This window comes from Schistocerca serialis, chromosome 3 (assembly GCF_023864345.2).
Source record: "Schistocerca serialis cubense isolate TAMUIC-IGC-003099 chromosome 3, iqSchSeri2.2, whole genome shotgun sequence".
In the NCBI taxonomy this organism is placed as follows: Eukaryota; Metazoa; Arthropoda; class Insecta; order Orthoptera; family Acrididae; genus Schistocerca; species Schistocerca serialis.
The window spans coordinates 437,155,441-437,168,731 of NC_064640.1; the positions used below are offsets into that span (position 1 = coordinate 437,155,441).

A 13,291-nucleotide genomic window follows, 5' to 3' on the forward strand; every position below is an offset into this window, starting at 1 on the left:
AGTTTGTTACCTTAAACAAACCCTCGGATGCGTTCGTTTCTTAGTTTGTCTTTTAGGATCACTCGTCTAGACTAGCACAGTATCCATCTGCCTGTAACCTGGAGCTCCTGTTCCTCTAATTTGCACATGACCAAACTTTTTGAATTATACGCTGTAATTGGTCTAATTGCTCGTTTGTACATATTACCTTTAACTTTGATAGCAACACAGTTGATTCCTGTTAATGGCCTCTGTTTCTACCATCTAGTTTTTATACGATTTTCAGCATCGGTATCCCTGGAAGCTATGGATGATATTAAATGATCTGGGGTACTCGAACTGTTCGTTTGATGTTATAAGGGCATTGCCCAAAATGTAGTCGATATTTCGAACTGGTGACCATTCTTGAGAAGCTGCAATGCATATACTCCGGTTTGGTCCTAGTTACTGTAGGTAGGGACTGTCGGTGTGATAACAGGATTCGAATACCGTATATGTACCAAAGATTCAGAAAATGAATATTAGTAGTGAAACCAAGATACGCGAAGCCATAATAATTCGAGGTTGTGTATTTCTCATTATTGTGGCAGGAAGTGGGTGTGGGGAACATAATTCGTCCTGGCGGAGGAGGAAGAAGTCTCACCTCGATCATTATCAGCGTGCTTCCCGGCAGTGGAAAGTGGCTTACCTCCCACAGCATGATTAAGCTGAAGGCGACCTGGAAGGCGTTGTAGTAGATGAGCACGCTGCGCAGCTGGTACGGCTTCCGGTTGGCCATGAGGCGCGGCCCCAGGATGATCACCACGTACAGGTAGGCCGCCACCATCACCAGTGTCGGCATCGGGCTGTCCATCAGGGGCCAGTCGGCCACGCGGGGGTCTGCAATCACACCACCGCCTGCATAAGTCTGGAGCTGACACATTTTATGTAAAGTAACATGCTAGCTAGTCGTCTGATTTCACTTGGGCACTAAACTGTTTGATTGTTACCTTGAGAAATAAGCTATGTGTTTAGGTTGATATCTGTGTTTGTGTTTGTAATTGTGACGGTCAAGCTGGGTTTACTAAAAAAATCCTCCTTATCTCTTTGTTGAGAAACATAGAGCCCAACGAGATTTCCATTCAACCACGCAATCCTGCTCATCCAGCAAAAACCGAAACTGATTTTCGGACTTGGAGGGTAATGGATACCTAAAGATGAATGTAATGTGATTCTTCAATTTCTCCAGGCGTATTTTATGACGAAATAAATCTCGGGTGAACAGCCTGGTATGAGTGTGCAGAGGACACAATATTTCGGTAATCGACCACGTTGCCATCATCAGGTGCGCTGATGTACTGACCGGCGGTGGGCCGGCGCCATATATACATAGCGCCGGCCCACCGCCGGTCAGTACATCAGCGCACCTGATGATGGCACCGTGGTCGATTACCGAAATATTGTGACCTATGCACATTCATACCAGGCTGTTCACCCGAGATTTATTTCGTCAAAGATGAATGTACATGAGGGAGCCACTACTCACAAAGTCTCCGACTCCTTTTTCCTGGCATTTATTCCGTATCTTCACGAGTCATATTAATCTCTCAGATGTGGCAATGTTAGTGGCAGAGGATGGCCGGATGTCCTTTCTGTTGCCTCCCTACAACCGGGTTGACGATTCGTTTAGAGATTGTTTATAGCATACACAGTTAACTCCAGAAATTGCCTGTTTGAAGATGGCTCATTGGGCGAAAATTGGTGTATTTACATGTTGTCGAGTTGCGAATTCACAGCTATAAAACAAATGGCCTACGGTGTATGGCAAGCCATACCGGCCTGCCAACGGACGGTAAATTGGAGTGAATGCCGTCTGTTGTTGTTGTGGTCTTCAGCCCGAACTTTGATTAGATGCAGCTCTCCACGCTACTCTATCCTCTGAGAGACATTTCGTCTCAGAATAACTATTGTAACCTACATCCTACTGAATCTGCTTACTGTATTCATCTCTTGGTCTGCCTTTACGATTTTTACTCTCTACACTTCCCTCTAATACTGAATTGGTGATGCCTGGGGCCTTTTTCGACTTAAGTTTTTCGGTACTCGGTCAAATTCTTCTCGCAGTATCGTATCTTCCATCTCATCTTCATGTACGTCCTCCTCACTTTTTATAATATTGCCTTCAAGTTTATCTCCCTTGTATAGGCTGTCTATGTACTCTTTCCACTTTTCAGTTTTCCCTTCTTTGTGTAGTTCTGTTTTTCCATCTGAGCTCTTGATATTCAATGCCATCTAATGTTTTTAACATTCAAACTAATAAATAAAAAAGGTGATTTAATGGAACGTCCCACAGATTATTTCGCGAAATAGCGTGAGCATAAAACAGGTAAAGTTAGATGTACGTCAGTTCCGGGCCATCAGCGGCGGCAAAGAATTCTGGTCTACAGGAAATTATTCCCCGAAATGCAGCCACCGACGTCACTGACAAACCGAGTCGCTGGCGTGCTTCACGGATTATGACAAAAAAAAAAGGTCCCTCTGCTTCGAGGAAGGAACTGCTGCAGGTCGCCAGCTCTGGTTCTGGTCTTTTAAAACTTTGATAGGCCGTACTGCAGAGTCTTACATAGTATGAGCGTGTTGAACAGGTGGCAAACAGGAAGTTGTTGTTCATCTCTGCCGTAACAGTTCCAGATTAGTAGAAGTACACAAATAAATAAATAAAATTAACAACCTGTGGCAACTGAGCATATAAATGAGTCATCTGGCGAGAAGAATTATGAATACGCTATGTATGACCTGTTCTTCGTCAAAGACAACTATGTGTAAATTGCCGTGACAAGAGTTTTTTTGTGAATTTGTCCATTGGAAGGAAATCGCCGTTACCTGAATCGCCCACCATCTTGTGCAACCTATAAATGTGTAGCGTCTCCATCTTCTAGCTTGCATTTGAACTTTGGATAGTCAGGAAACAGCACAACAGATCACTTGGGAATTCAGTATGGGACAACAACATATGTTTTATCATACCTTGCAGATCAAATCTCTTCGTTATGAGACACAGCAGTTTTCAGCCATCATGAGAAATGCTGTAAAATGTATGTGTTCTCGAATATGGCCCAGGAAACACGTATATGGCAAGGTGAAGGACCTCTGCTATATGTTGCTCGATATACGAAGTGAGTCACGTAAGAGCGATTAGAGATATCGGAGCGAGGTTTCCACCAAATGATGGTGAAAGGTCTCTGTTGGATTCCTTTCATGTTAATTTCTTAAATATGTTGTCATTTACGGCATAAATTCCTCTTCTAAATTTACTGTGGTGTTTCTGACTATCTGGGAGGGGACTGAGCAGTGAAACGTGTTACTTTTACACATAAACAAGAACGATCTGTCACACTACTACACTTTAAAACACAGTTTATATGTAATTCATGTCACACGGTCTCATACGGAACCTACATCCGCTTTCTTTTATATACTGTATATGATAAGATACTGTCATCCTCCTTCCCTTCTGTGTGAGAGGATGAATGAGCAAATGTATTTCTAGTTGCATGCTGGATGGTAGCAGACAAGCCTGTATGCTAGAGAACAGTAGGACCAACGTCGGAACAGGTAGCTACGCTTTCTAAAAGCAGAGAGGTTTCTATTCTTAGTATGGTCCTGTCCGTCCCTTGTCATGTTGGTATAGGAAGCTGCCCCTCTGGCCACTTCCGTTTGTATTTGTGAGCCACCCTCAGGAAGGGACCACAGCAGTCTGTCCGCGGCAAGCGTCTGAAGTGGTGAGATCTCCGGCTAAGCGCGTGTCTGCTAAGTCCGTAGGACAATGGATTTCTTAAGTTCAGCCTAATTGAAAATTTAATCACCTTTATTTCAGGTTTAGCTCTAAAATATCTAATGTTATCTTAAATTGCAACGCAGTGTAATTCGAGTGTGAAGTTCAGAATATATTCCGGTAGTTGCTCTGTCACTACTTTGTGAGTAAAGTGGAACCACGTGTTGATCAGTAACTCTAACTAAGTTCATCAATCTTAAATGCGAATGTGCGTGAGATTATAACGTCTCGTCTTGACAAAATTTTTCAATATAGCAGCTTTTCTTTATGTTCAACCCACGTGGGGTGTACTTTGTGAGACCAGTACCACGTGTTTATACAATTGTTTGACCCATCAGGTTGATAGTAAGACGATAGTAACCAGTTCGAGGTTTTTCTTTTGTAAATTGCTTTTCGATCTAATTTATTTTAACTATCAAAATTATTGTGGAGTTACACTCTTTGTGTAAACCAAGTTGACCACGTGAAGCATGTGGTGTAAGCATCAAAGTAGCCCTCAGCTATTCTTTTTGGGAAGATTTCACAGAGAGTTAGTATAAATTTAGTATACCAGTGTGTGGTAATTTCATGATGGACAGGATTGCGCTACGAACGTAACTTCTTTGGGTGAAATTTGAATCGGTTGGTTGTGGTTAATTTCCTCTTGCATATGTTTCAACGTTCTTTGTGTGTTATTTTATGAATGCAGTGTTGTATGCAGTCTCCCAATCTTGGCTCAATATTTGATGTATTCCGGAAGATTACAAACTCACATTTTCACAATCCTAAATAAGGTACCAGTTCAGTTATGAATCAAGTTTATTATGCTGAAATTTCAATGATCAATGTTAAAATAAATTTCCAAATATAAACTGATTTATTTCTTTTTATTTAAATTCTCTTTATATACATACATACATACATATATATATATATATCACCGGCTGTCATATGACGATTAAAAGATTATAATTAATGTTAGTCTGGTTGGGGATTTGGTAAGCTAGACTGGATACCTGGTGAAACAGTTGCGCAGTAATGCAATGTTAACTTCCCCACATAGCTCACAGCTTTTAAACTGCTTTTATTGTTTATCAGCACCGCTTTGATAGCAAATTAAAGCAACAATGTTACACATGGCGACCCTGTTCTGTGATACCGCTAGACTCTGGAATCTCTGAAACGTTAGATTACGAGCGTTGTATAATCTTAATTTTTTTTCCCTGCAGCGCTCAAACAACTTCTGCGTTGTTTCTGAGCAGACTTTCAAAAGATTCACGGCGTTGTTGAGCGGCGTTGTGTTGTTTGTCTTGTTTTGTTTTCTATATTTGTGTGTTTTATAAGCCGGCCGAAGTGGCCGTGCGGTTAAAGGCGCTGCAGTCTGGAACCGCAAGACCGCTACGGTCGCAGGTTCGAATCCTGCCTCGGGCATGGATGTTTGTGATGTCCTTAGGTTAGTTAGGTTTAACTAGTTCTAAGTTCTAGGGGACTAATGACCTCAGCAGTTGAGTCCCATAGTGCTCAGAGCCATTTCAACCATTTTTTTGTGTTTTATATGCGTGTGTGTGTTTTTTTTTCTCGCTTGTAAACGGCACTGTTTCGATCAAAGATAAAAGTTTGTTTTGCGTGTGAAAAAGTGCGTACTAGGTTGGGTACCTTTCGTGTGACTGTCGTAATTTTTGGGGGATACAATTATTGTGATTAGTGTGTTGCGTACTGGGCATAAATTGAACGAATGCAGACACATAACCAAGCTAAAAGTAGGCGGTCCAACAACTTAAGCAACATGGACCAAGGGGATAATTTGCTTTCGAATATTAACGCGTCGGACGGTTCCGAAAATGCATTGGGGAATACTTCAGAGGAAATGCAAAACAGGACGAACGGGCTCACATCAGAGCCAGAAATTACTTTGCCTCCAACTAACCAAATTGATTTGGCAGAACTCAACAAAGCCTTATTGCAACAAAATAAAGAAAACACAGAGAAATCTGAAAAATCGATCTGCGAGCTAGGCGAACAAATGACGCAGAAATCTGAAATATCGATCCGCGAGCAAGGTGAACAAATGACGCAGAAATCTGAAAAATCGATCCGCGAGCTAGGCGAACAAATAGACGAAAAACTAATCCAGCAGACAAATAAAGTCGACAAGTCGATGCAGAGAGTGTCCGATGATATCTCACAAAGAATAAACAATCTGACAAGTGAAATAAAAAGTGATATTATGAAAGAATTAGGACGTACATTTGAACAAATCGATGATCGTCTGCAAGCCTTAGAACAGGGCAAGCGGAGTCGCGGAATCGAAAGAGAGCGCAGAACAGCTACTTAGGAATTTCCAAGCGCTGAGTGAAGAATGCCAAAGAGAACACCAGCAGGTACTTTCCATGGTCCAGGAGGCGGAAACGCATTGTCCCGCGTCCATTAGCAACACAGTAGCGGACAACAGTCAAGCGATTCACGCACTCGAACAGCAAGTAGAACAATTGAAGCAGACTGGGGCGGAGGACAACAGACAAATACATGATATGATTGCGGCATTAGTGGACATCGTAGGCACGATGAAGGTGACGGATAGCGATAACTATACTACACCGGTACCGGTCGCAGAGACCGAAGAAGTGCGTTCGCTTCTTAAATTTCAGAAGGGACAGTTCGAAGTGAACAGGCGACACAAAGCTGTAACAGGCGAATTACAAGAACGCGTGGCGCATCTGGAAAGCCGCATGGAGTGTGATTCCGAACTCGCCAATAGCACTAAAAATAGCTGTACGAACAGTGCAGAGAGTGACTCTGGCCACGAGGGAGATTTTGACGACAGGGAAGAATGTATTTTGAGGGGCAGACATGAGAAAAATAGAAACATTCAAGGGCCTCGCCAGGAGGAAATGTGGGGATCTGATTTCAAACATTTTCTTACGGTGAGAAAGTTTGAGATATTTCGAAATTCGCAAAAAGGAATACATCCACGAGCATGGCTCGAGCAATTTGAGTTCTGTCTTCCCCCCGACTGGGCACGTTCACATAAGATAGAATATATGTGTGGCTATTTGGAAGGCGAACCGGCGATTCGCATGAGGTCGGCAGCGCGTTACTGTAACTCCACTCGGGAGTTTCGACAAGCCTTTCTGTCTGCCTATTGATCGGAAGCGGCACAAGATAGGGTCAAGCATGGCATAATTATGCTGCCAAATTTGAACCAGTCTCGTTTCGGCAGCCCAGCACGCCTATTCGACCACATGCTGCAGGCAAATCAATTTCTATACGACCCATATGCGGAACTAATTAGGTTATGCATCACCAAATTGCCGATGCACTTGCGCCACGTCATTCTTGCGGGACGATGCAAAGAGGACGTGGAAACGTTTAAGACACTTCTCCAAGAGTTGGAATATAATACAGCAGAATGCCCGCCTAATCAGGCACAAAGTTATTACGGGGCACAGCAGCGCGATCGCAGTCGTGGCCGTAGTACTAATCAACGGCGTGACTGGTCGTCGCGACGCGAACAGAACAGTAATCGGGGCCGGCCATATAGAAACTGGGGTAACAGTCGCGAACACAGGTGGAACAACGGAAATGATCGAGGACGTGGACAAGATCGTGAATGCTACAGGTACGGCAACCAGAATCGATACTACGATGAATACGGTGGGAATAGGACTGTAGGCAGAGCACCTCATGATGTTGAAATTCGGCCGGCTAACCCTAGACATAATCCAGCAAATGGAAATGAACAAAACCGGCAATGACAAACGATCAGCGCAGAAGGCGCCCAATCGGAACAAATGAGCGACATGGCAAATGAGTAGAAAGGACAGTGAGAAGTAGAGAGGACGGTGAGGAGAATGAATTGATTGGTTTACATTTGTGACATATGCATTTTGAATAATATGTTCGTAAAATTAATGATAAAGATGTTTCTATGTGATTTATTGAAGTGATGTTTTAATTTTTTTCTTTCCTTGTGCAATTAGGATTTAGGTTGGTTCAAATGTGAAGATAAAAGGTTTCTTTGTGAACGAGTGAAATGCTGTTTATGTTTTTATGTGTAAATTGAAAAGAGTCGCTCCTGAGAGAAGCAAGATCTGTGTTGAATTAATGCAAAATTCAGGGGAATATCCGATCTGTGGGTATTATGGGTCTGGCAAACCCAGGTCCCCAGCTGTTAGTAGCTTTGTTTCCGATTTTCTGCTTTCAGTGCTACTATCTATCTATTACTATTCTATATCTGTCAGTATAAATGATAATCTCTTACTATAGTATACGTGCTGTATGAATATTTTAAGACAGGAGAACTCTGAGAAAGGAATGAGGAAGTTTACAATCATGAAAACAGGATGCGATAATACGATTGTTTAACCATTGGCTTCCCAATATGCGATGATATGTTAATATTGATGATATATGTCTTTTTTGTTCTTTATAGCTGAGTACGTAAAGTGCTGTCTGTGGATTTCGTAAGTATAATGATTCCCTTCAAGGTGAAAGAAGAATTGTGGTTTGTGTAATTTACATGGCCCTGAAATATTATTGTGGTAGTCAAATACGAGCAGTTTTTCAGCAAATGGAGAATGGAACAGAAATATGGATCCTTTCTGTAGTCTTGATTGATGTTGAGCCAAAGCCTGAAAAATTATTCTGCGTTAATACTTGTCCTAGAAAAGCGACGTTTATGTGTTTTGCTGATGCTGTGAGCATTACAGCTTACTGTTTTCGCTGGTGCGGGATGCACTGCAGCCTATATGATTTGTACTGAGGAAATTTCCCTCTTGAAGGTAGAGGAAGATTAAATAATTTTGATTATGAGACCGAAGGAAAGCTTGGTTTAAGGTAATAAGGATGGAGCAAAACATTTGTCATTTAAACTACAGGAGGATTCGGATCTTTTGTGTCTGTTGTAAGTTCAATATGTTAAGATGAAACTGTTTTACAGAATAGAGGAGACCACAATTTTGCCATTCATGAGAAATGAATCCAGAATAACCACCACAGGCGAAATAACTGATTTGGAAGCGAAAGGTAACTTAAAGAAGGAACGAAATGGATAATAAAATGTATTATAACCTGTATAATGAAAATATTTTTACCCTTCTCAGAGTCATATTCGGATCTCCGGGCGGGTACTACTCAAGAGGACGTCGTCATCAGGAGAAAGAAAACTGGCATTCTACGGATCGGAGCGTGGAATGTCAGATCCCTTAATCGGGCAGGTAGGTTAGAAAATTTAAAAAGGGAACTGGATAGGTTAAAGTTAGATATAGTGGGAATTAGTGAAGTTCGGTGGCAGGAGGAACAAGACTTTTGGTCAGGTGATTACAGGGTTACAAATACAAAATCAAATAGGGGTAATGCAGGAGTAGGTTTAATAATGAATAAAAAAATAGGAGTGCGGGTTAGCTACTACAAACAGCATAGTGAACGCATTATTGTGGCCAAGATAGTCACAAAGCCCATGCCTACTACAGTAGTACAAGTTTATATGCCAACTAGCTCTGCAGATGATGAAGAAATTGATGAAATGTATGACGAGATAAAAGAAATTATTCAGATAGTGAAGGGAGACGAAAATTTAATAGTCATGGGTGACTGGAATTCGTCAGTGGGAAAAGGGAGAGAAGGAAACATAGTAGGTGAATATGGATTGGGGGGAAGAAATGAAAGAGGAAGCCGCCTTGTAGAATTTTGCACAGAGCATAACTTAATCATAGCTAACACTTGGTTCAAGAATCATAAAAGAAGGTTGTATACCTGGAAGAATCCTGGAGATACTAAAAGGTATCAGATAGATTATATAATGGTAAGACAGAGATTTAGGAACCAGGTTTTAAATTGTAAGACATTTCCAGCGGCAGATGTGGATTCTGACCACAATCTATTGGTTATGAACTGCAGATTGAAACTGAAGAAACTGCAAAAAGGTGGGAATTTAAGGAGATGGGACCTGGATAAACTGAAAGAACCAGAGGTTGTAGAGAGTTTCAGGGATAGCATAAGGGAACAATTGACAGGAATGGGGGAAAGAAATACAGTAGAAGAAGAATGGGTAGCTCTGAGGGATGAAGTAGTGAAGGCAGCAGAGGATCAAGTAGGTAAAAAGACGAGGGCTAATAGAAATCCTTGGGTAACAGAAGAAATATTGAATTTAATTGATGAAAGGAGAAAATATAAAAATGCAGTAAATGAAGCAGGCAAAAAGGAATACAAACGTCTCAAAAATAAGATCGACAGAAAGTGCAAAATGGCTAAGCAGGGGTGGCTAGAGGACAAATGTAAGGATGTAGAGGCTTGTCTCACTAGGGGTAAGATAGATACTGCCTACAGGAAAATTAGAGAGACCTTTGGAGAGAAGAGAACCACTTGTATGAATATCAAGAGCTCAGATGGCAACCCAGTTCTAAGCAAAGAAGGGAAGGCAGATAGGTGGAAGGAGTATATAGAGGGTTTATACAAGGGCGATGTACTTGAGGACAATATTATGGAAATGGAAGAGGATGTAGATGAAGATGAAATGGGAGATAAGATACTGCGTGAAGAGTTTGACGGAGCACTGAAAGATCTGAGTCGAAACAAGACCCCGGGAGTAGACAAAATTCCATTAGAACTACTGATGGCCTTGGGAGAGCCAGTCATGACAAAACTCTACCATCTGGTGAGCAAGATGTATGAGACAGGCGAAATACCCACAGACTTCAAGAAGAATATAATAATTCCAATCCCAAAGAAAGCAGGTGTTGACAGATGTGAAAATTACCGAACTATCAGTTTAATAAGTCACAGCTGCAAAATACTAACGCGAATTCTTTACAGACGAATGGAAAAACTGGTAGAAGCGGACATCGGGGAAGATCAATTTGGATTCCGTAGAAATGTTGGAACACGTGAGGCAATACTAACCTTACGACTTATCTTAGAAGAAAGATTAAGAAAAGGCAAACTTACGTTTCTAGCATTTGTAGACTTAGAGAAAGCTTTTGACAACGTTAACTGGAATACTCTCTTTCAAATTATGAAGGTGGCAGGGGTAAAATTCAAGGAACGAAAGGCTATTTACAATTTGTACAGAAACCAGATGGCAGTTATAAGAGTCGAGGGGCATGAAAGGGAAGCAGTGGTTGGGAAAGGAGTGAGACAGGGTTGTAGCCTCTCCCCGATGTTATTCAATCTGTATATTGAGCAAGCAGTAAAGGAAACTAAAGAAAAATTCGGAGTAGGTATTAAAATTCATGGAGAAGAAGTAAAAACTTTGAGGTTCGCCGATGACATTGTAATTCTGTCAGAGACAGCAAAGGACTTGGAAGAGCAGTTGAACGGAATGGACAGTGTCTTGAAAGGAGGATATAAGATGAACATCAACAGAAGCAAAACGAGGATAATGGAATGTAGTCAAATTAAATCGGGTGATGCTGAGGGGATTAGATTAGGAAATGAGACACTGAAAGTAGTAAAGGAGTTTTGCTATTTAGGGAGTAAAATAACTGATTATGGTCGAAGTAGAGAGGATATAAAATGTAGACTGGCAATGGCAAAGAAATCGTTTCTGAAGAAGAGAAATTTGTTAACATCGAGTATAGATTTAAGTGTCAGGAAGTCGTTTCTGAAAGTATTTGTATGGAGTGTAGCCATGTATGGAAGTGAAACATGGACGATAAATAGTTTGGACAAGAAGAGAATAGAAGCTTTCGAAATGTGGTGCTACAGAAGAATGCTGAAGATAAGGTGGGTAGATCACGTAACTAATGAGGAGGAATTGAATAGGATTGGGGAGAAGAGAAGTTTGTGGCACAACTTGACTAGAAGAAGGGATCGGTTGGTAGGACATGTTTTGAGGCATCAAGGGATCACAAATTTAGCATTGGAGGGTAGCGTGGAGGGTAAAAATCGTAGAGGGAGACCAAGAGATGAATACACTAAGCAGATTCAGAAGGATGTAGGTTGCAGTAGGTACTGGGAGATGAAGAAGTTTGCACAGGATAGAGTAGCATGGAGAGCTGCATCAAACCAGTCTCAGGACTGAAGACCACAACAACAACAACAGAGTCATCTGTGTGATTAATTCTTGTGATAACGTAATTTTAGATGAAATTTTCTTACTGTTTTATGTGTGAATATATGAGTATGATAAATGTATAATTGCGAGTCTCTTATCAGGTGTGTCAACTGGTATAAATGTCTTGACGTGTAAATAACCATTGTTCTTTTTACTGTGTATGTTTAAGGAAAGTTTCTCCATATTTATTATGTGACAAGACATATGCGGCGAGCGTCAGGAAGAGGACGAATTAGAACAATGTTGTAGTGGTGTAAACACTTTGTTGAAGTAGCATTGTAGTAGCTTGTTGGATTAACTAGTAGTGGATAGAAGTAGAATTCTGAGTAATACATGTTTATGGGTAGTTAGTTTGTAGTATAGACAACAGGTGTGCATGTGTGTGTGTGTGTGTGTGTGTGTGTGTGTGTGTGTGTGTGTGTGTGTGTAAATAACATGTGAACCCTATGCTGCCCTGACCTATACTTGCACAAGGCATAATCCTATTCATTTTAGTGAATTAATAAGTAGCATTTGATTTATTAAAACGGAAGTGAACCACATTAGTGATGTGGATTTAGATATTATATTGTCAGTTCATTTAATTTTTATTTTTATACTGTCATGTCATTTCACTTTTATTTTTTTTATATTGTCAAGTCATTTAACTTTTTTTTTATATTGTCGATTCATCTAACTTTTTTTATTTAAAAAAAAATTAAGTCTCACTTTTGTTCTTAAAAATTGTGAAAGACAATACTAAGTGGTATTATGTATGACATTTTGTAATCACATAACTATGATGAACAATTTCTGTGAATGCAGTTGAGAACGTGAAAGCGAACCAGCTAAACTCTTACGAGACAGCGGGAGCAGCGAGGAGGAGGGCTAGTTGTAAACTGGTGGGTTTCCCAGCAGGACACACTGTCAACCGGGCCACTTCGGGAGCGCGGTCAACCACAAAAGAAGGGTACGCGGCAAACACTTTCCCTTGCACCCGGAGTTAATGGCCGGCCGCCCCAGTGCGACCCTCCGTGGAGGCGATGACCTGAGATGGCCGAGCGGTCCACCGCGTGGAAATCCATCTGCTGGCAACGCACCACACGCACGCGACCGTGACGAGACGGCCGCGGTGAAACGACAAAAGACAGGGGATAAAGGGGCGTGGAGCCTTTTGACAGGTACTGTCCAGAGAAACTCGCAGACGCCAACGACGCCTATCGACATTTCCTGGCGGATGCCTACTGTCAAGCGACAGTAAATCATGGTTCGATGTTCTCTGGTCGCTAAGGGTGGCACAAAGAAGAGCCATTAAGTGTCATCCTTGCCCAGGAATATCAAACCGGCAACCCAATTGAGGATAACTCAAGAATGTAACAACACAAGGGGCGTGGAGCCTTTTGACACATACTGTCCAGAGAAACTGGCAGACTTCAACGACGCCTATCAACATTTCCTGGCGGATGCCCACTGTCAAGCGACAGTAA

General features: G+C 41.6%; 1 protein-coding gene across 2 annotated transcripts in view; it reads right to left on the reverse strand.

Moving 5' to 3' along the window:
* LOC126470325 (elongation of very long chain fatty acids protein AAEL008004-like) overlaps positions 1–13,291 on the reverse strand; it is a 355,626-nt gene that overhangs the window by 78,285 nt on the left and 264,050 nt on the right. For both annotated transcript variants that reach the window (XM_050098108.1, XM_050098107.1), the window contains exon 4: positions 668–858. In XM_050098108.1, the coding sequence (XP_049954065.1) occupies positions 668–858 (191 nt within the window). The remainder of the gene's footprint in view (positions 1–667; positions 859–13,291) is intronic.